General features: G+C 33.0%; 2 protein-coding genes and 1 long non-coding RNA gene across 3 annotated transcripts; all 3 read left to right on the forward strand.

The window, feature by feature from the left end:
- Positions 1-258: 258 nt before the first annotated feature.
- Positions 259-9608, forward strand: LOC128551007 (deoxynucleoside triphosphate triphosphohydrolase SAMHD1-like). The gene is made up of 10 exons (XM_053531246.1): positions 259-462; positions 1049-1209; positions 2516-2646; positions 3030-3097; positions 3438-3587; positions 4751-4798; positions 6181-6357; positions 8090-8181; positions 8434-8490; positions 9392-9608. The coding sequence occupies exons 1-10, from the start codon at positions 445-447 to the stop codon at positions 9606-9608; spliced, it is 1119 nt and encodes a 372-aa protein (XP_053387221.1). The 5' UTR covers positions 259-444.
- Positions 9609-11040: 1432 nt separating this feature from the next.
- LOC128551102 (uncharacterized) lies at positions 11041-14067 on the forward strand. The gene is made up of 2 exons (XR_008368615.1): positions 11041-11170; positions 12217-14067. It is a non-coding gene; the product is annotated as an uncharacterized LOC128551102 (long non-coding RNA).
- A 6815-nt stretch (positions 14068-20882) lies between these two features.
- On the forward strand, positions 20883-22565 carry LOC128551008 (trichohyalin-like). Its single transcript, XM_053531247.1, has one exon. The coding sequence runs from the start codon at positions 20883-20885 to the stop codon at positions 22563-22565; it is 1683 nt and encodes a 560-aa protein (XP_053387222.1).
- The last annotated feature ends 922 nt before the right edge of the window (positions 22566-23487 follow it).

Consider the following 23487-nt stretch of genomic DNA (forward strand, 5'->3'; position numbering starts at 1 on the left):
TTGCCAGACTTGGATCACAAGAGGCGCGAAAGGTTTTGTGTTTGTTTTAGGCGCCGTGGGTAACTTATTCCTATATTTTTATTTTCACATTTACTTCTCCACATACTGCTATATTTTAGTGGAAAAGAAAATGTGAGAAGGATGGAATAAAGGCCAGTATTGCTGTATTTTTAGAGAAGAAGTAAATATGACACGATGGAATAAAGGCAAATTGCAATGTATATTTTCAGTGGAATAGTAATCGTGAGGCGGGTGGACTAAAGGCCAAGTTGAAAAATAAATTTTGAGACGGGTGGAATAAACGCCAATATTGCTGTATTTTCAGAGGGAGAAGTAAATGTGAGACGAGTGGAATAAACGCCAATATTGCTATATTTTCAGAGGAAGAAGTAAAAGTGAGACGGGTGGAATAAACGCCACACTGAGGAATTAAACTTGTCAAAAATGGAAAAAGATAGAAAAGTAAGGCTTACTCATATTATCTTGTTAAATCCAAAAAACTGAGATTTCATTTGTAGTGTATACATAAAATGATTAAATAAATAAGATGTTATCCCCAATTTAAGCTAGAGAGGATTTACGAATAAATATTTAATTTAGTTTTTCATGTTTGCCTGTGATAGCATATTTATTTATTGAACAAAGATCTGGTATATATTTGTTAAATACGTCATCGTGTACCCCGTTCACTTGGTTTACATACCAACATGAAGTTTTGAGAGTTATGAGATTTTAAGATTTTAGCGTTATATTCATGATGCAAAAGTAATTAAGAGAAATATTGCATCAAGGTAGAAATGAAACGGACGGCATTTACCTTTTGTTTATACATGTCAGACTTATTATGTGACAGGACAAACACAGTTTTAATATGAGAGAAATCGCATTGAAGAAAAAAATGCTCTGTATTACATTATGGAGGTAGGCGGACGGACGGACGGACGGATAAAGTAAGCTTACTCAAGCAGTGTCAGGCTCATAAGTGAAATTCATTTAGATTTTTATCATTTCTGTCTTAGTCAACATGGGTTTATAATACTTAATCCAGGTATTTAACGATCCTATCCATGGAAATATAGAGTTACATCCCCTTTGTGTGAGGATCGTCGACACGCCGCAGTTCCAACGTCTGAGATTCATAAAGCAGCTGGGCGGCGCCTATTTCGTCTATCCTGGAGCCGCACACAACAGATTCGAACATTCAATCGGGTAAGCTGGATCTGTAATAGTGAACAGTACAAGAATAGTATCTCAGTATATATTTAAAAAGGGTTCATTTAAAGGAAATAAAATTTGTTGTTCTATAATATCAAAGGTTTTTGTAAGATAACTGTCAATGTATGCACTTTTCGAATTAAGTCATATATATAGAGAATATTGGTTACTGTCGGATAAATTTAAATTTATTAGGCGAGTAGAAGAAAATATATTAGGCGAGGCTATTGCCGAGCCTTATATATTTTCGTAGACGAGCCTAATGAATTTAAATTTTTCAGACAGTAATCTAATATTCTATTTATCCTACGTGCCCAGAATATTGGGGGAAAAAAGTCGTTGGAAAGAGCAACAGCGTGCAGACTTGACGTCATATATAACGTTTGCAAGTGCAATAAAATTTGCGGATAAAATTGAAAAATTGCAATAACTTTTTTGTTTCTGGATAAAAATGTTTGATATTACCAATTATTTTCTTAGTTAGAACATTTCAAATACAATGATAACGGTTTCAATGAAAAATTCGAAAATAATATGTTTCCAAATTTCCGGCTGAAGTGCCGTAAAAGTGAAAAATAGCAATAACTTTTTTGTTTCTGGATAAAAACCTTTAATTTGACCACTCATTATCTAAATTCAAACATTTCCAATACAATGGTATCGGTTTCAATTTAAAATTTTGATAAAATATGTGATTTCAAAATTTCCCGCAAAAGTGATATTTTGACACTGACTGAATAAAGCAAAGTTTATTAGGCAGGCCGATTTTGTTCTATATCTTGTATAAGAGTAGGATCAAAGTCTAAAAAGCGTCACAATTCTAACAAAACGCCAGTCTGCAAATTTTCACAATATTGTCTGCAAGATCGAAAATAAAGGTAGTGTGGACGAAATAGTTAAAGCATATATGTTTCATTTGATAAAAAAGAAATGTCAAACATACTTTAACTGGCAAAGATATCTCTACATACAGACTTTGAAACCGCATATGGTCATTGTCTCACAGTCACGCTGGTGACGGAATATCCGATTAAAAATATAACAGATGACTTGATGAGATATTAGTGCGCAAATGATCCAAGTAAGAGCACAAAAAGCATTATATTCATAATTTTTGATGATGTCATTGCAATTAGGCCTAGTATTTTGTCTTTTCGTCCATATTTTATCCGAAAATCCATCTAAGCAATTGGTGAAAGAATGAATACAGCAACAATAGTTTGAATTTACAAGTTGTGTGTGCAGGTCTTTAAAGTTTGCCATAAAAATATCTTGCTTTTGATATGGTATAATGTTTAAGGGTTTGTCACTTGGCTGGACGGCTGGTACGAGCTCTAAAGGAAAAGGAATTTGAGGACCTCGAGGAAAAATTTAAAATTACTCCGACAGATATACTGTGCGTAGAAGTGGCAGGATTGTGTCATGATCTCGGTAAAGCTTTAGATATAGTACCTTTCTTTGAAGAGAAATGTCATAACAATTATTTACGAAATACCTAAAAAAATAACGATATGTCTTTTTGACTTAACATATTTTGCGTTTCACTTGCAAAAAAAAACAAAACAACAACAACAACATCCCATTCGAATTTCGATAGGGTGTGGAAATGTTGTTGATTTTTCCTGGGGATGGTTTGTGGTATAGATTGCAAAGAAAAAATATTACAACGTATAAAAACATTTCCACTATAAAGTTTGCCCACAAAATTTTCGAAACAAAAATTATCAGAACCAAACATACTCTAAATTGCGTATTTATGTTTTACATTACTGATGGTTTGTCATGTATTTTATTTTTTTATATGTTTACTTTAGGTCATGGACCATTTTCACATCTCTTTGACAAAACGATAATTCCTAAATTACGAAAGGAAAAATGGGAGGTAACTTGTTACATTGTTTCTGACTAATTTTTTGTGGAGGCGGGGGATATGGAAATTGAATCGTTAAACACATTTTAAGTCATATGACGAAATACGTGGGGTAGAGACGGCTGATCGACCACCATAGAGTGATTCAAGTATTTATTAAAATAGTTTAGCAGTTATAAATACAAGAGCAAGTTGGCTGTTTTTCTCAAATTTCTTTCTAAAAGATGGAAACATATCTTTTTGATGTATTGATGTACGAAATATTTATCAACATATATAATGATGAAAGGTTTTGATTGATAAGGTTTATAATTATTAAGGTGAATGCAACAAATAAAATTGTATTCTTCAGCATGAAAATGGATCCGTAGATATGTTTCGTTACATGTTAAAAGTAAACGATGGCCTTCAGGAGGAATTTGAAAAACAAGGAATCACATCTAAAGACCGAACATTCATAGAGGAACTAATCGTAACATTAAAACCAGAGGAGCTTCGCAAGGTAACGTTTATTTGCCAGTATATGATATAAAACACAATACCTGTGTGCAATTTGATATAAAAACACCGAAAGAGCTTTTTATGGAAAAGAACTGCGACGTAGATAGGAAGAAATATGCTTACCATTGAATTTCATGCAGATATTTGTGTTACAAGTTAATGCTGTTTATTGAAGAGTCAGTATCGAAATTTGTAATTTGAACTTGAACTTCTGGTTGTGGCGATACAAATATATTTTACACACATATAAAGTGACATTCCTATCTGAAAAATATGGCTATTTATTTTACGGTCACTTATCATCGACGTAGCCTGTCCATTGGATAAGAGAGTAACCCCGTATAAACAAAATTTATACAACAGGATACCCCTCCTTGCAATATTTTATCACAAGCGGGCACCAGGGTAGAACCACCGACCTTTCTGTAAGCCAACTGGATGACTTCCTAAAGAATTCAACGCCCCGAGCGACCTTAACCATTCGGACACGGAGCCCCCCCCCCCTCTGCCCATTTTAGCAAGATGTAACTTCACTGGATGTGCAGTCTTAACCCGATTAATTAAATAAGTTGATTTAGCAATATATAATTATCATCACTCAGTATAGTATGTAGGATTGCCCAGTCACAGGTCGATTATTCAAATAACTTGTTTTAACAAATATAACATCGATTAAGGCTTGTGGGATTTCGTCCATTCACAGGCCGAATACTCTTATGCAGGTAAATGAAACTGGCAATAAAGTATTAGGGATAATGTCCAGTCATGATTTGGTGATTTGAATAAATGCATCATTACTAAAAGTATGTGTGATACTGTCTAATTACAGTCCAATCATTCAGATAAGTTGATCTTGTAATATGTATCATGACAGAAAGCATGTAAAACGACGTCCAATCACAATCGGTTTATAAGTATCTTGGACAAAACATGTGATAAATAAAAAAAAATATCTCGCCACATCATCACAAAATGTTTGGAGATACCGTACAATTACGTGCTTCGGTAAATACAATGTATAATGCTCGAAAGTAGAAGTAAAATTTCAATAAAATTATATTAATTAACCACACATAATTAACTTCTTGCTTTTTCACTATTTGTTTATAACTGGAAAATTTTAGGAAAAAAAACAACGTTTTGCATATATTTTGTTGTTTCCAGGAATGGAAGTATAAAGGAAGGCCAAAAGAGAAAGGATTCTTGTACGAGGTAAATTTTAAGGGGTGATGACTGTATATTTATCTTAACAAATAATCAAGGCCACCGGATGGTCTGCCATCTAATTTATTACGGTTCAGGGATCAGATGCGCAGGAATTGAAACACAAAGGCGTTAGCCCGTGTGGTTTGATATATAAGCCTTCGAACAGAAAACCGTGGTATATTAGACGACGAAGCACAGAGAGGTCTTGATTGTTTTCATTTTTTATGTTCATTGAAATAGTTTGATAAAAGTTATGTTGGTTTTACATTTTTCCGAGTAATAATGAACCGGACGTCATGCAGCAATTTGACGTCAAAATTGACGTCAAATTACTGTCTTATCAGCATGTGCGTCAACCATTGTTTATCGCAGAATATACAAAGCTTGAACTTCGTCTTTGTTTAACTGGCAATCAGACTGAGCCATGTAAGAATAGGTAATATTGACGTCTCTGTATAGGAAATAATACAAAACATAGTTGCAGTTTGTTCTACATGGAAGAAAACTGCAATTGTAAACACAATTACGGATACTATAGTATCCCTTTTCAACTACAACTACTAGTTTAATGATTCAACATCATTCTTGCACGCTTCATATTACTAATTGTGTTTTAATTTAAGTTTGCTCCCATACAGAACAAACTACAATTTGGACATTTTGTCTGGAATACAAGTTTGATCTAGTTAGATCCATATAATCCGTAACCAACGTTTTTAATGAATTGTGGCTTTATTTTGTAAGATCCAAATATGAACAATACATCAATCTAAAGGTCTCCGAGGTTTAAGTAGGGTCTTTTTGAATTTTTAGATATCTTTGAGAACGTCCAGTTTTACTGCCTAAACTATATTTTTCCTATTGTAAAAATTGGACAGAATAATAATTTTGAAAAATATATTTATGCTTATTAAAATATCCTTGAAGTGTCGTAACAGTCCATTCGCAAAAAATGTCAAAATTGATTGTAACAATGGTGAAATTTAGCACAACATAATTGTTTTTTGACGATGAACTAAAAGGAGTAATCAAGGTATCTTTTTTAAATATAACCATCGTTGAAGTTCTTTGACTATTTTTACCGCAGTTATGGCCTTTGATAGTTTTTGCTATATAGACTATAGAGAAAAGTCTTGTGTGTCCTAATCGCTCTCCACACCCCCACCCCACACTCCCCACACGCACACGCACTATTACAGATAAAGGAAAGATTTTTTTCCGTGAATAGTGTTACTGCAGTTATGGCCATTTGATAGTTTTTGCTATACAGTATGTTGGGGGGGGGGGGGGGGGGGGGGGGGGGGGGAAGAGGGGCTTCTGTGTCCTTCTATTCTATTGTATTTATATTTATAAGCTGAAACTGTATGAGGCATCAACCTGTTTTACAGATTGTGTCAAACAAACGAAATGGTATAGATGTTGACAAATGGGACTACTTTGCACGTGACTGTCACATGCTTGGCATTGGAAACAACTTCAATCACAATCGATGTATAGCTTTCGCAAGGGTGATTGATGTCGATGTCGATGGAGAAAGAGAAAGACAGATATGTTATAGGAATAAGGTAACATTGATAGATAAAGAAAAGAAAGTATGTTTTAGGGATAAGGTAACAATGATAAATGAAAAAGGAAGATATGTACTGGAAAAAGGTAACAATGTTAAATGAAAAAGGAAGATACGTGTTTGAATAAGTTAACAACGATAAATGAAAACGAAGTTTTGGGTTGGAAAAAGTTAACAAGGCAGATAATTATTTAATAAGGTAACCTGAGAAAGAAGGAAGGTAGATGTATTTAAGGAATAAGGTAATATTTATAAAGCAACAAAGGCAGATAGGCTAATCCAATAAGGTTACAGTGATAAATGGAGGAAGGCAGATAAGGTATGGAATATTAAATTAACAATCGAATAAATGAAGATAAGTGAACATTTTTTAAGAATTAAGTAAAAAGATATGTATACATGTAGCAGTAAAGGGAGATTAAAGAAGTAGATGGTAAATATAACATGTTGTTTTATCTTGTGAATCGGATTTTAACCACGAATAGAGATCATTTTCTCATTGCTTTTGCAAAGTTTTCTCTGAATAGGAAATAAAGTATTAGTACCTTATTCCTTATCTGAGCAGGGAATAAAGAATAAGGAACCACCCCTGCCGTCATAGATACAGTCACTGTGTATATGTTGGGACCCAAATTGACAGATTTAGTTTGTCCATTAACGCATATATAATTAGGGCCTTATTAGTAGTCATTAGCTTACAGCGTGCGAAGTGCCGACCAGATTCTAAGTGGGCGTGTTTACCAGATAGGATAGGAACCGTAAGTAAAGTAGCATAGACATGGATCCGTAACTCCAGTTAATACTTTTTTTTCTAAGCTTTATTTTGGAAAACAACATTGAGATTATATTCTTGATTCCTTTCGAAGGCTATTTCTAGCTTTAACACCAACACGACATATTCATACTCACGAACACGAAAACTCGACAAAATATGTCGCGTCGGCGTCCTCTTAATGTCATGTTTTAGCGTAAAATGTGTAGAGTTTACTTGTTTTCGTGTTTTCGGTTTACCGCCTCGCCAACACGCCAGTACCACATGGCAAAAATCAGCCACCATAGAAAACAGACAAAAGAGGTGTTAAAAACGAAAATGACACAAAATGTCTACAATGTGAATAAATAAATTTAAACATGTTAGCAGTCAAAATAGGAATGGCTTTAAATTCTGGGCAGTCTTATTTTTAAGGAACTACTTTCTATGGTATAACGACCCGGAAGTACTTCAATACCATAATTATCATAATAATCATGATAATAATCATTTTTTCTATAGCAATGTTACTGCGGTGTCCAATGAGCAGGAATCGGCTGGTCTATCCTAGGCATTACAAATATTCAGTTTTTAGTATGGAAATAAGTGTTTTAGCAAAACTTTCCATGTTAAACCAACGGTGATTTTATATTTCGTTGATTACACTAAACGGCGTATTCCATAACATGTTGATTTTCAACAGAAAACGAAATATCCAGATGATGTGGAAGGTAGTGCATGACTAGACAATCAACCGCTTGCCCCATAAACAAAATCAAAGTGCTTAAAGGTTGGTTAGCTGTAAATGAGGCTGAAGAGAACAATAAAATTGAGTATAATTAACGTAGTGTAAATCGCGCATTTAAAAGAGCTAACATAATTTGACAAAATCTTTTACATTGAAATTTTACTTCTTTTTGTATTTTTATCGCCATACACAGATCCATTAATGACACCATGATATCTTTATACATTTAAGGAGGCTGCCAACCTGTACGATATGTTTCATACCCGATACTTACTCCATAACAGGGCTTATCAACACAAGACAAACAATATCATTGAATATATGTAAGTTTTACGATCATCATTATTTTTCGCAACTTCGCTATTAAATCGGATGAGTAATTTATCTGTCATATTCAAAATTTTGCGAAGTACAAGTCTGTTTTAATAGGCGGATTTTCAAAACTGTTTACCTAAACGGAGGTTTACGATCAATTATTGGAAAATGAACTGCGGTACAGTCCATTCTTAAATCGACTTGAAAAGAGTTAGTGTTTCAGTGAAAGATTGTTTTATCTAAAATTAAATATATTTCAGGATATCTGAAGCGCTCGTGTCAGCTAATGACTTCATTACATTTCCTGGACAGAACGGGTAAAAACTCCATGTATTCATATATCATCCTACCTACTAGGCCATTTAATGTCAGAACCTTAAACTTATTTCAAAATAAGGTTTTATTGATCGTTTATAATCTTTAGTTACTTATGCAATATAGGATGAGGTCTCAAAAGAAAACCAAGCCAAAGTCTGAAAATTAGGTGATAATTAAGGGTAGCTTCTTTTAGATTTTAATTACTAGTAAACGAAGTATTGCAAATTTATCTAAAATAAAAAAAAACAACGAAATATAAGTATCAATTCATTACTTACTTGTATGGATTACATAATAAAGCAATTCAAGAATCATTTAACGAATAAGTATTTTAACTGTTTGTGATTTTCGAGCAAATATTGATGTTATTAAGTACCCCACCCATCTGCAGTAACATTGTAATTACATTTTTGTTTAACGTTTCCGCTATGAAAGTTTTCTTTCTTGTTTCTGACTTTGGGATGCACGTGATTGGTGTTCAACCCTTTTTAACTAAATTTTGACACCTAGACGTTTTTTTTTTGACAAAGATGGCACAATACTAAACATGCTAGAAATCTTGAAATACTTTTGTTTCTGATTTTCAAAGCAAATTTGTATGCTATAGTATACCATTAGAACAATACAGCATTAGGTCCACAGTGACGACCATATCTCAAAAATGTGTCATGACATTTTTTAGGTGTGTTTACTGTTTCATAACCTTACAAACTACTCATTCCACACCAAAAAACTTATGTTGGAATTAGTTTAACACAAACAATTAAATTGACTAGCCTAATATTTAATATGCTGAATTACATGAGTAAGTTAAAACTAGAAAATTCAAAGGTGTGACTTTACACTTATATGTGTATAACTATTGATATAATAATTGACACTTGGTCAATTTGATTTCAGGAAACAATGTAAAATGTCCGAGGCAATAGATGATATGGAGGCTTATAGCCTTCTGAATGATGGCGTCATTTACAGTATTCTTGGGAGTGGGAGTTCTGATTCAAATATGATAAAATCCAAAAACATCCTTCTGCGTGTTTTAAGAAGGGATTTGTATAAACTTGTCGGAGAAAAAAGATTCGCCCACAACACGTTTAAACCGAGGTATCTTAGTTAAAGTTCTCAAATACTTCTAATAATTATGTTTTTATCTTAATGCCTGTCAAAGTTAAACTGGAAATGCTTATCATATTGGAAACATCATAGCAGTAATAAATGTACATTTATTTGATTATACATGTAATGACCGTAATATATTTGCAAGGAAAAGTAGGTGATATCATCTCTTAGGAAATATGGCTTTCCAATATCGCAAAATAATTATCCGTGTTAGACAATCAGTTTGACAGTTCTGAGAATATTCTTTCTTTACACTTTCGTTATTTCAGTCAGATGTTAAAGATGACATGAAAAGTGTAACCAAAGTCACAGAAGTAACCAAAGTCACAGATGACAATACAGTCATCGACGTATGTATTCTAACTTCTGAGGGACATGTAAAATGCAGTCAATTGCTTTAATTTCGAATAACTTGCTAGATAGTCATATGTATTATCACTTTAATATGAGGGAAATGGTTCAATCACATGCCGATTGTTCTAATTAATTGTTTTAGCAATATGTAACCTCGCTGGATGTATGTGGGATTACTACATTTCAAGCTTATTAACCTCAATTATGAGCATAATTATATATATTTTAAGCTTGTTAACTTCAATTATGAGCGAAATTTATGAGCGAAATACTGTATTTTAAGCTTGTTAACCTCAATTTTGAGCACAATATTATATATTACAAGCTTGTTAACCTCAATTATGAGCAAAATACTGTATTTCAAGCTTGTTTACCTCAATTATGAGCATAATTTTAAGCTTGTTAACTTCAATTATGAGCGAAATTTATGAGCGAAATACTGTATTTTAAGCTTGTTAACCTCAATTTTGAGCACAATGTTATATATTTTAATCTTGGTAACCTCAATTATGGGCGAAATACTGTATTTTAAGCTTGTTAACCTCAATTTTGAGAACAATATTATATATTTTAAGCTTGTTAACCTCAGTTATGAGCATAATTTTATATATTTTAAGGTTGTTAACCTCAGTTATGAGCGAAATACTGTATTTTAAGCCTGTTAACCTCAATTATTAGCACAATGTTATATATTGTAAGCTTGTTAACCTCATTTATGAGCACAATGTTTTGTATTGTAAGCTTGTTAACCTCAATTATGAGCACAATATTATACCTCAGTTATGAACACAATATTATGTATTTTAAGCTTGTTAATCTCAATTATGAGCACAATGTTATACATTGTAAGCTTGTTAACCTCATTTATGAGCACAATGTTTTGTATTGTAAGCTTGTTAACCTCAATTATAAGCACACTATTATATATTGTAAGCTTGTTAACCTCAATTATGAACACAATATTATATATTTTAAGCTTGTTAATCTCAATTATGAACACAATATTATATATTTTAAGCTTGTTAACGTCAATTATGAGCACAATGTTATAGATTTTAAGCTTGTTAACCTCAATTATGAGCACAGTGTTATATATTTAAGGTTGTTAATCTCAATTACGGGAAGAAGGATATGAATCCAATAGACTTCGTCAACTTCTACTCCAAGGAAGAACCGGATAAGGCAGAACCAAGACAAAAAGAAGATGTAAACATTTTTTCTGTTTTTCTAAAGATGTTCGATGCTATATCTTATCATCAGATATTTATTTAAATTTTGAAAATCGTCATCAAATGTATCTAAATTGGTCAAATATATAAACTAATTACGAATGTAGAGCTGCAGTCACAATTTAGTGCCATATTTAGCAAAAGCCATTTGTTTAAAAAACTTTCAGTTTTTAGTAGCATTACATAAACATCATACCGTTTCAACCTTTTGATTTATAAGTGTGTAGATATTTTCAAATATAAAATTGGGCATAATATGTCTTTAAAGTATAGAAAGATGAGTCATTGACCTTTTTATCTGATCATAAAATGCAAACTAGAGCAAGTGGTAACTGCATATGTCACACTGCTTATCGTCAAATTTCAACTGTCCATCCGTTAAGAAAATGTAAGATTTAAGTCTTTTACATATAATTATTTAATTCTGTTAAAAAACAAGGGACTTGCAAGTTCAAATAATTAAGCCTTAACAATAAAACTTTGTCTTTTCGTGTTTTGCATTTAAAATTGATAAATCAGGTTTTCTTAATGTTTGCAATAGACAAAATTGCTCAAACTTTTCTTGTATTTGATAAATCCTAAAGGTAGTTCTGTATGTTCACCACGAGCTTTAAAACATCAAGATATTTTTTTTTTAAAAAATGACCAGTAATAAAGATATAGCCGTGTGCTTGAGTTTTGGTTAGACTGATTCGAAGAATATGGTTCTCAGTCATGTCTTCACAATGGGAGTTTATGGGAAAATCACGGTTTTGATGCCATTTTTACATACAAAAATAAATCTAGAATATAGTTTTAATGAAACTTCTCACAGTTGTAAATTTACATATTGTTTTTTCTTTGGTTAAATATATATATATGTTTTTAGGCTTTTTTTTTTTCATTTGTCCATCATTAAAGAGATTTTCTGAAACATCGAACTGTCATAACTGTTGAATAATGACCGGAATTATTGTTTTGTTTATACAAACACCTAACATTTAAAATTTCATTAGTTAAGGTGAGTTAGTATTTTTGTTTAAGGTATCACTGTTACTGCCGAGGGACTTTGCAGAACAAGTGGTGCGCGTCTACTGCAAAGACCCAGACCCGAAGTTCTGCAAAAACGTAAAAGAAAGGTTCGATAATTGGTCGAAGAATACAATGAGACGTACAAAGAAACAGAAAACGTCCGAGTGATTGGAGGTCGAAAGTGTGGCTAATCAGAACCAAGTCAGTGATTGGAGAATGAAATAGAGGCTAATCAGAGCCAACATAGTGATTAATTGATCAGAACCCCAAGCAAATCCTGATACTCTTTACAAAAACGGAACTGGATGCGAAATCTTCATACTTATAATCAAATGACACGTTTAATATTCATGTATTTATTGTTGTATTTCTTGTACTGAGTTATTCTAACATAGTTCAAACCAGGTGTATGTAGTGTTGTCTTATTTATTTGTTGAATCACCAAACTGTAATTTTAAAATCGTTTTTACAAATTTTGGTACTTTTCACATTAAAGTCTTAAAAGTTAAAATTGGTTGAAATAATAGAATATATTTGAATAATTTGAACAAATACAACTGGACTGTGTAGCTTTCTTCGAATTTAAATTCAAAGTCAAGCAATGTAGAAGAAAGTTGAAAAATCTATTAGCAGAAGACATGTTTCCTTTTTTTTCAATATATAAAACTTGAAGCTAGAATTTTATGTTTAGATTATTGCAACATTTTTTATGAAATAGTTTTCCCAGAAGTATAAGTCATATTTAATGATACCATATACCGTTTTGTTTTGTTTATAACCTAGAAGTGTTACACATAATTCAGTTTTAGTTTTTATCGGAAGATTATTGAAAGTTATATCTAAAATAGACGATGAAGTACATATGCTGAACTGTCGACGTCTGTATTACTGTCCACGTCCTTATATTCGTTCTTTTTGTTTTAATTTGTTTTATGGTTGTTTTTAACTCATTGAACTAGTTTTATGTGTAGTTTGTAGCTTTACAGTATTGTTGTTGATCATATCAAACATTTACACCCTGAGGAGGAATTATGATATTCATGCATTTGTGATGTGATAACTAAATTTCTTTATTGACTGTTTTTGCATGTTGTTTAAGAAATGATATATCCAAAACAGTGCTTTGTTGTTGAGTAAAATCACTGTTTGGAGTTCAGATGCGAAGAATTATACTCACGAGGGTGCAGACATAATAACATAATAATACGCATCTGAACGGCAAATAACGATTTTGTTAAAGAACAAATCAGTATTTGGGGTATATTATTTCGATTCTAACACGGCATGAAGGATTATTATCTATATCCTTGACGACACCCGCCAAATATTTGCCTGTTTTATAGGGTTTTCTTTTCCACTGGTATACAAACAGTGAAGTTGTTGCACAATAACTCACAGTTTCGGTCTTCTTTATTTAAAAGAAAACAAAATGAGTCTCATTTTAAACCAACTCTTATTTAATTTATTATAGTTTCATAACTTAAAGCTGCAGTCCATAATGACAATCTCTACGTATGCGACCTCGGCATTTTCCGGTTTTTACGCAAAGCTATGTGTGTCCGAAGATTGCCGAATTGCCAAACGATAATACATAAACATACGAACTGTCATTACGGGTCAACTGCCTGATATATATTCTGTATCCTTCAATTCACATACTATATGGATAGCCTTTGTTAAGCCTGCAGTAAGTTATTTCTTTACTAATGATTTTCTTATAAAAGATCATCTCTTGTTTAACCTATTAGATTTTCCATACGTAAGTCTGTTTTAACTTTTTACATTTCATGCGATATATAACGCAGCATTTACGTAAGTTTTTATAACAGTATTTTCAGACATAAATTGGACCTATTTTTTTTTCAGAGAATACAGCAAGCTACCTCACTCATACGTGAGTAGCATTAACACACAAAAACGAAAGTCACAAAATGATCCCAAATGTGCTGAAAATTTGGACTTCTACTTAATCCGCTGAGCAGAGTAGCAAACATCATTGACCTTTCAAAAATGGACTGGTCCATATATTAATTTGGGCAGTACCACTTGTTTATCAAATGGGTGTCCACTGAAAACTTACTGACTGAATAGCGAACAGTGCAGACTATGATCAGCTTGCACGGATGTGCAGGCTGATCTTGGTCTGCACTGGTCGCAAAGGCAGAGTCACTTGCCGCCAGCAGGTTAAAGGTTAATCAACGTGACATTTCTTGTATTTGTTGTGATGCCTATTTAGGGTTGTAGGCCAAGGTAGCATGTATGCCACATTACCTGCTTATGAGCTTTGAATATCAGGTGTTTACAAAAAAGCTGTTTTTAATGGCACTCTTAGTGCAATAATGCCACAAGGGCTTTAGCCCGACGGCTGTTTTGAAAATATCCAACGTTTTATTTATCTTTTTATTATATACATTGATATACATATTTTCAAATCAGAACGTTTTCATATATCTTATTTATTCAGCCGTGTGATAATTGTTAATATTCTAGTAATTTATTTTTCCCAGTCTCATCTTTTTGTCCCTATATATTATTCCTTTATACTTTCAATTATTTATTTATTTTGCTTACGTATTTATATATTTATGTTAAGTAGAATAATTTAAAACTTTGTAATTGTTATCCGAAATCGCTGTCTTGGATTATGATGCGTTTGGCAAAATATAAAATGTAAGCCGTTTTTTGTGTTTCTATTGTTCAAGTTCTTAGCTCCTTCCAGCCTGCTTGCAGTACAAATTGTGTAAATGTCAATCAACACCAATAAACAAAGAAAATTATTATGCTTTTTATGTAAGATTGACCACTTATTGAGGTGAAAGTGGTTTTAGTCTGAAGGTCACTGCGAACTTGATCATTGGCCGCAAAACAGTAGGGTCATAAACTGACCACAGGCATTTTACTACTGAAGGTTCAAGGTTTCAACAGGCTTTGAGCGGAAACTGTATTCAGTCATTTTAATCATGTCCTATGAGCTGCATATCTTGAGAACAATAGAGGTCAACTACTGACCACAGACAATCATCCTACTGTTGGTCTTAATCTTCTCAAGTTACTGAGCTGAAACCGTATTCAGTCTGGTTGATGATCACAATGAAAAAATCTGTTTTAGTAACTGTGATTTTGACCTTGACCTACTGACATTAAAATGACCATGATTTCGGATTTGAATAGCTGTTCCACAGCACAAAAGATCACTTTGGCCCAACGCTCTACATCACTACGCCACAGAGGTACTTACAAGCTCTGCAGATTAATTGTCAACGAGCTATTTCATTTCAAACTAAAGCTATTGAACGGAAACCATTTCTTTTCTGTTTTTAGTAATAGTAACCTTGATCTTGACCCGAGTGACCCTCAGATACATTCTCAACCTTTTTGTTTGATCAAATGTATCTACACAGCACAGCAAGTTTACCGACAACGGGTGTACTCAAACTTTAGATATTAGGTGGAAGCCATTTCTCTATTTTTAGTAACAGTAACCGCCAAATACCATCCAATGCTGATTCTTCATACAAGCCTGTTATACATCAGCCGGAAATGAAACAAGTTGTCGCTGTCACAAATTAGCTTTGAGATTTTCTTTTCAATTTTCAGTCTCGAAGCGACGGTGACCCTGACCTTTACCTGTCTGACGCTTGAAAACAATACTGGTCATTTACTGACAATAGTGCTGTGAAATGTAATACGTATAGGCCCAAACATTCTCCAGCTATTGATTAGAAACCATTTTACTAATAATAGTCTAAAGGTCATTGTGAAATTGCCTTTGACAATCTGACGCTAAAACAAATATGGGCCATCAGCTAAGCACAGGAGGCCAGAGTTTTCGCCTTGATAAATATCATTTTGACAATTGAAACAGTAGTTTTATGAAGTTCATTGCCATAGGCCAACACCTTCTCCAGCTATTGATTATAAATGTAAGATTAATGTCATTATTGAAATTATGCTAAAAATTGTTAGTGACTGATATCGTAACAAAGTAATTAAATGAGTTCTGGGCAGTACTAATTTATAACCTGTAAAATAAGCCTTCAAGTTTCCGCGCCAGTATCGAAAACTGTATAATATCATATACATTCGTTCGGTGTATCTAAACTTTCGGGTACATAATGTGACTTTCACTATGCAAACAGTTTATGTAAAATAATACATTGAAGACTGACGCTAGCAGTACTTGATATCCAATCGTTCGACGCGATGAATTTCGCACGGGGTACTAAACTTAAAATCGTTTCTTTAATTTATACATTTATTGCTTTGAAGATATGTTCTGTTCTATTCTGTATTCAAAAATATATCCATTTAAATCAAAACTTTTACAATAGGAATATAGAAACATAGGATAACAATAATATACACACAACAACAGAACTTTTACAATAAGAACAACAAAATGAAGAACAGAAATATCAATCATACAATAAAATAGTGAAACAAAGAAAGTTTACGATGTGAATAATAAAGCATCATTAAATAACAATAACGAAACATGGATATACATGATAACACAACAGTATCGTAGAAACTTGTATTCAATATACGATTCCGGTTTACACATGCATCTGCATTTGTGCTATTGGAAACATAGTTTGTAATTCATTTTGACACAAAAGGACATTCGATCCAGAATTGAATATATATATAACTGCTATTCTGCTAAAAAGGGGATTGAAAGAGTATGGTTGTACCTATAGTTACCTAGGTTTAAATACACTGTAAATGTTAAAATATGCAAACAAAATCAGCTGTCTTAAGAGCTAGATAGTCTCTGTTCCGAGGGTGTCTTTAACACAGGTTTGACTCTATATACAGTTAGGCCGTCCGTATATAGACTGAAATTTAAGGTCAAGGTGTCTATACTTAGTGTTATGGCCGTCAATCATTGGTTACAGTCTGACATGATTAAACTTTCTTTATTGCATAATTATGATGCTTAGAATATATACGTACTATTTTATTCTTCTTTTATCAATACAAACATGAACAAAATGTCAACAGCAGTTCCTACATGGGACACTGATAAAATATTCTAGAAGAACCATGTTTCTGCTGTACTATGATACGTTCAGAAACAATTGTCATAACTTTAATATAAACATTTCGATGGCCGTTTATTTTTAAGCCGACATGCATGATGGAATATGCAATGACAGAGGCTTTCCGGTCACGATGCTAACTTTTTTTATGGGTAGTTAGTAAATTTAAAATTATTTTATACAAAGTTTGTGATGTCTGATCTATTGGATGTGAAATAAAGGCTTTACATATCTCATATAAATTCGTCGGTAATTTTCCAGCTGCACAAGATCTCTATAGTTACATGCAGAATTTCTGTTAGTACTTTGTCTTCTTCTCTTGGTTATTTTGGTTCTTTTCACTTACTGATGATGTACCTGTTGACTTTCACCAATTTTGTCAAATTATTCTGTTTGGGCTTTTACCTTCTCATATTTTACCTGGAGTCATTGATGTCGTAGAGTAAAAAGTTAAATGGTAATATAAAGTGAAATAAAAATTGGTTATTGAACTTTTGTTTAAAGCTATCCTTTTATAAAAGAGTGACAGCTTTAAGATAAGTGATACTCAACAATGATCCTATACGCCACACATCCAATAGTCCCGTTATCCTGTTATACTACCCCTCCGCTAACAAAAGCTAACCTTTCACCCATGGCTTTGTATATCGATGTTCATGAATACTGATTTGCTTCATTGCACTTAGTCTTTATGCATCGATATATTTAGACATGATATGATATATATATGCAATAAATTATCTTTGATAATTACATCTATTGTTTCAGTAAGTTGCAGTTGAGCCATTCCCAAAGCGAACCCATCATCTACCAAACGAAAACTTTGATGTAAGGGTATTAGCTAGCCCTTGGCAAATTAGCCCTTCGTCAATGGCGCCCAACATGGGACTTGGGTTTTACAGAGCTGAAACAGCAGTCTTGCGTCTGAAACATTTGAACTAATTAGCTTTCGAAAGCGGGATTACCCATAGTGTTTACCTGGACTTTCCCAGAGGTTTATTTGAAATATTGGCGTAATGATGACGTCACAGCAGTGTTCCTAAGTTTTCATTGGATATCGTATCCATCATACCGGGACTTCCCTTTTATCTTTACATTCAACACGTGCGCACGGATTGTCATTTATGGAATATTGGGCCCTACATATTAGTGTTTTCTTAGAAACATTCATGGAGTGATACCTGGATCTGGATTCTAAGGAGGAATACACCGATGTCGCGGAGTTGTGATCTATAGGAATGCTTTGACATTCTGAACTTATAGTTTGATATATCTTTGGTTAGTGAACTATAGTGTGTTAGTGATTGATAAGTGTAATAGGAATTAGGATACATATCACTGGTAAGATTTTTGTCTAGAAATATAAACATTTTTGATATAGATAATTTTATTCTATAAGAGAACTTGACAATTGTCCACCTGTTGTCCGAGTACCGTGGGTTTTATAAGCGGTACAGGGTACATAAGAAAAATTTACCAGTCAATTAGATAATTAGGAAATTATTTGGAAGAATCATTTTATAATAGAGATTTAGTAATTTTTGAAAACCATTGAAAGCTAATATTCCGGTGCTCACAAATACTTATCATAACCTGGTGTTTTAAAATCCCATACCCTAGAATTACCTATATAATCCTATAATATATCCCTACAATCGTACAAGGCCGGGTAGCTCAAGTGGGAGCGCTGTCGCGCTTCTAAGTTAGAATATTTACTGGTATTCACATAGGCGTTGGTTCGAGACGTGCCTGAGTCAAATTTTTTTTTAGAATTTTTGTGTCAAAGTATTTTTTCTTGTTTTGCTTTGAATAAGCAATAAGAAAATAGACAATATTTATAACATTATTCTCTTTGGCAATTATTTTATTGTCATAGGGTATATTACAAGTAACCGGCGTAGTTAAAAACTATTGCTTGTGAAACAGGTGTTTACGCTGAAGCGACATATCAGTTAGTTACAACAAATTTTTACTTTGTTTTGAAACATTGTAGAAATTTGCTGTAAAAGAATATAAATCGATAGACGAAACAGTACTCTATTGATAAGAACGGTGTGTCATAAGTTATTTGCGCGAATTGAGATGTAACCCGATTATCGATTTATTTGATAGACTAGAGCAATTGTAACCATTACAACCATCGGAACTTTAGCTCAGTGGTTGTGACGTTGGCTGTTGGTACTAGAGGTTCAAGGTTCGAATCCCGACAGCGTCAATAACCAAAAGTATTTTTTTTATAAAAATAAAGTGGTAATAAAGTGTTATTTATGTGTTTAGTGGTATAATATTCAATATATTGCGAGTAAGGGAACTTGATTTTGTTGTTTGTGAGAGAGTATTTGTGATGTGATTGTTTTAGAAATTACATTATTTTATACAATTTGAAAATATGCTAGCTTAGGCATACTACAATTACAAAGTGAAAGCGCATTGAAATAAGTAAAGTGAAAGCGCATAGTGAAAGTGCATTGAAAGAAGTAAAGTGAAAGCACATTGAAAGAAGTAAAGCGAAAGCACATTGAAAGAAGTAAAGTGAAAGCGCATAGTGAAAGTGCATTGAAAGAAGTAAAGCAAAAATGCATTTAAAGGAGAAGTAAAGTGAAATGGCATTTAAAGAAGAAGCAATTTGAAAAATAGTATACTTAAAGGAGAAGTAAAGTGAAATGGCATTTAAAGAAGAAGCAATTTGAAAAATAGTATACTTAAAGGAGAAGTAAAGTGAAACATAGTGCACTTAAAGGAGAAGCAAAGTGAAACATAGTGCACTTAAAGGAGAAGTAAAGTGAAACATAATACATTTAAAGGAAAAGTAAAGTGAAACTTAATACAATTAAAGGAGAAGTAAAGTGAAACATAGCACACTTAAAAGAGAAGTAAAGTGAAACATAATACATTTAAAGGAAAAGTAAAGTGAAACATAATACAATTAAAGGAGAAGTAAAGTGAAACATAGCACACTTAAAGGAGAAGTAAAGTGAAACATAGTGTGCTTAAAGGAGAAATAAAGTGAAACATAATACATTTAAAGGAAAAGTAAAGTGAAACATAATACAATTAAAGGAGAAGTAAAGTAAAACATAGTGCACTTAAAGGAGAAGCAAAGTGAATTAGCATTTAAAATAGAAGGAAAGTAAAATTTAGTGCAATTATAGGAGCAATAAATTGAAACTCAGTGCAAAGAAAAGAAAAGCAAAGTGAAAGTGCATTAAAGGAGAAGTGAAGTGAAAAATTAGTGAGAAGAAAGGAAAAGCCAATTGAAAGTGCATTTAAAGAAGAAAAGGGAAAGTTATAGTAAAAGTTAAAAGAGCTGCAAGGAAAAGAGAAGCAAAGTAAGAAATTAGTGCAATTGAAGTAGAAGGAAAGGGAAAGTTATAGCAAAAGTTAAAAGAGCTGCAAAGTTAAAATAAGTGCAAAGAATAATTATAGTAAACAGTGAATAGCAAAGTGAAAGGTAGCGCAATTGTACAAGCAGAAGAGATTGAAGTGTTAGCAGTGTAAATAGCGGAGAAGTGAAGCGATATTTATATACGAGTCAAGAGTTGGAAAGCAATATAAACCTTGAAAAGTGTGTTGTTACACTGAAACGCAAAAAACTCATAGCAAAGTGATCAAAGTATAAAGTATAGAAACATAAGTATGGCTGAAGCTCCTACACAAAGGGATTTGAGAATGAGACAAAGAGAGATTAGACAAGAGGAAGAAGAAAACAGACTTAGGATGGAGGAACTTCAATATGAATTTCAATCTCTTAGAGAACAGAATAGGAATCAAGGAAGTTATATTGGGTATATGTCAGATGTTGGACCTAGAAGATCAATTAGTGATCAGAATAGAGTACTCAGAAGAGGTAATAATACTTCAAGTAGAACATATGCAGCTGACCGGAATACTGGTACTAGCATAGATAATGAGTCACAGGCGACAGAAAGAAGAGATGCTCAATTGGATAGTGTTATAGATAGAGACGAAGACCATAATTTTGGTTTCAGAGATAGAAGGGATTATTTAGAACACGACGTCAGAGAAGTGAATGTTCCTAGAAGGATAGATGAAATAAGGACAGATGAACATAATAGAAATGGACATAGACTTCAAACAAGGTCATATGTTTCTGATGAGGAAACTGCAGATATAAGTGCTCATGACAGAGCTGAAAGCAATGTAGATATTAGTTTAGAAACAGAAAAATTAGAAGAAAGATTGCAACAACTTAGAGCATCAGAAAAGACTAGACGAGAATCAACATTAGACTTAGAAATGTTTGACGTTAAAGTAAGGTCATTACAAAGCAGATTAGAGATTGAAAAGAATAAAGAAATTACGGGTCAAATAGTACAGACACAAGGAAGAAGGATAGATTCGAATGTTAGACATAATGATACACCAAAACGTTATACGGTAGAAGGAGGGATATTCAATATAAGTAACACACACGATAAAGATTTATATGTGTCAAAGCCAACTGAAGAAAGAGTTAGAGGAGAACTCGATAGAAGTGTTGAAAATATAGAAAGTCAACCAGCGTCTAACAAGACTTATATAACAGACAGAGCTTATAAGGAAGAGAGCCAAATGTCATTAAGACAAATACAAAAGTCAAAGTTAGAGCTACAGAAGCTAATAATGATAGAGGAAGATAAACAAAAGCAGTTACAAGAACAAGAGAAGAGACGCATTACTGAATTAGAAAAACAAACGAAAATGTTAGATGGACTAATAGAAAAGGAAAAGGAAATGACAGAAAGAGAACGTAGGTTAAAGAAAGACGAATTAATATTACAACAGAGATATGAAGAGTTAGAACTCCTACGAAATAGACAAATTAAATCAGGAAAGGACAAGTACACGAAGCTGGAAGAAATAGAAAAGGAAATGATAAGTAAAGACGAAGAATTAAAGAAACGGGAATTGGACCTAAGAAGAAGAGAGGAACTATTGACAGAGATTCACCAAAAGCTTCTTCCAGAATACAAGAAAGAGACTGTGATTCAACACAAACCAGACATCAGCTCATTTTCTGGGGAAGATCCTATACCAAAGAATGAGGTTACACTGGATGAATGGAAAACAGAAATAAAAAGTCTCATAGCAACAAATATCTACCCCGATAACTTAATAGCACAAGCAGTAAGGAAATCTTTAAAGGGACAAGCCAGAAAAGTTTTGATAAACATTAACCCGACAGCGACAGTGAAGAGATTATTGAAAAGATTGAAGATATTTTCGGGGACACATCAAGCAAACAGACGATATTTACAGAATATTATACTGCTTCACAAGAGAGAAAGAGTCGGTTGCAGACTGGGGTTTAAGACTTGAAGAAATCTTATTGAAAGTTTCAACCAAAAAGCAACTATCTTCAGAAGAAAGAAATGAAATGCTAAAGGACAAGTTTTGGAGGTCTCTCTACAACAAAGAAATTAAAAATGCCCTGAGAATCTCTTTTGAAAGTACAGATACTTTTGAGATTCTAAGAAAGAAAGCTAGAGCTGAAGAACATGAAATACAAATGAACAGAGGAGTCACAGAAAGTAAAGTTTTCCAGCAACAGAAAACGACAAAAGACACTGATAAACATACAGATATGTTGCAAACCATGATAAAGAAAATGGAAGATCTAGAAAGAAAGGTTGAAGAATACAGAAAAGAAAAATATCAAACAGAAACACAAACAGACTTCAGACACTTTAGCAAACCAAATAAATATGACAATAGAGGAAATGGACAATACAGAGGATACGGACGATATAGAGGGTATGGACAATACAGAGGAAGACTTCAATATGGAACTAGAGGGTTCTTTGACAAGAAATCTCACAGACAAGTCGAGGATAAACAGATGATAGTGACAAGCAGAAAAAGAAAGAAGATTCGTCACCAAAACCAAGTAATTCTAAGGAGAAGTTAAACTAGCTGATGCTTCTATTGAAGGGCGAAATGGGAGCAGTCAGAATATGAAAAGCCCTAGTAACAACAAAACTGAGATAAAGGATCATATAGAAATCAGACAAAGACTTATAGGACATGCAAATGAACACATGATTTTTATAGAAAACACTGAAGTCAAAGCACTGATAGACACCGGTAGCATGATCAGCACATTGTCTTATAAGTACTATCAAGGAATGGAAAGCAAACCTGAATTAAAAAGTCTTCAGGACCTAAATGTAGATATAATTTGTGCAAATGGCGAGAAAATACCATACCTTGGATATATAGAAGTGTTGGTTAGGATACCATT

Source organism: Mercenaria mercenaria, chromosome 19 (assembly GCF_021730395.1).
Source record: "Mercenaria mercenaria strain notata chromosome 19, MADL_Memer_1, whole genome shotgun sequence".
NCBI classification, from domain to species: domain Eukaryota; kingdom Metazoa; phylum Mollusca; class Bivalvia; order Venerida; family Veneridae; genus Mercenaria; species Mercenaria mercenaria.

Bases quoted from the DNA above. Each gene is read 5' to 3' on its own strand.
- LOC128551007 (XM_053531246.1), top strand. The intron at 8,182-8,433 runs GTAAGTTTTACG...AATATATTTCAG, and splicing joins AACAATATCATTGAATATAT to GATATCTGAAGCGCTCGTGT. The intron at 8,491-9,391 runs GTAAAAACTCCA...ATTTGATTTCAG, and splicing joins ACATTTCCTGGACAGAACGG to GAAACAATGTAAAATGTCCG.
- LOC128551008 (XM_053531247.1), top strand. From the start codon at position 20,883: ATGGCTGAAGCTCCTACACAAAGGGATTTGAGAATGAGACAAAGAGAG.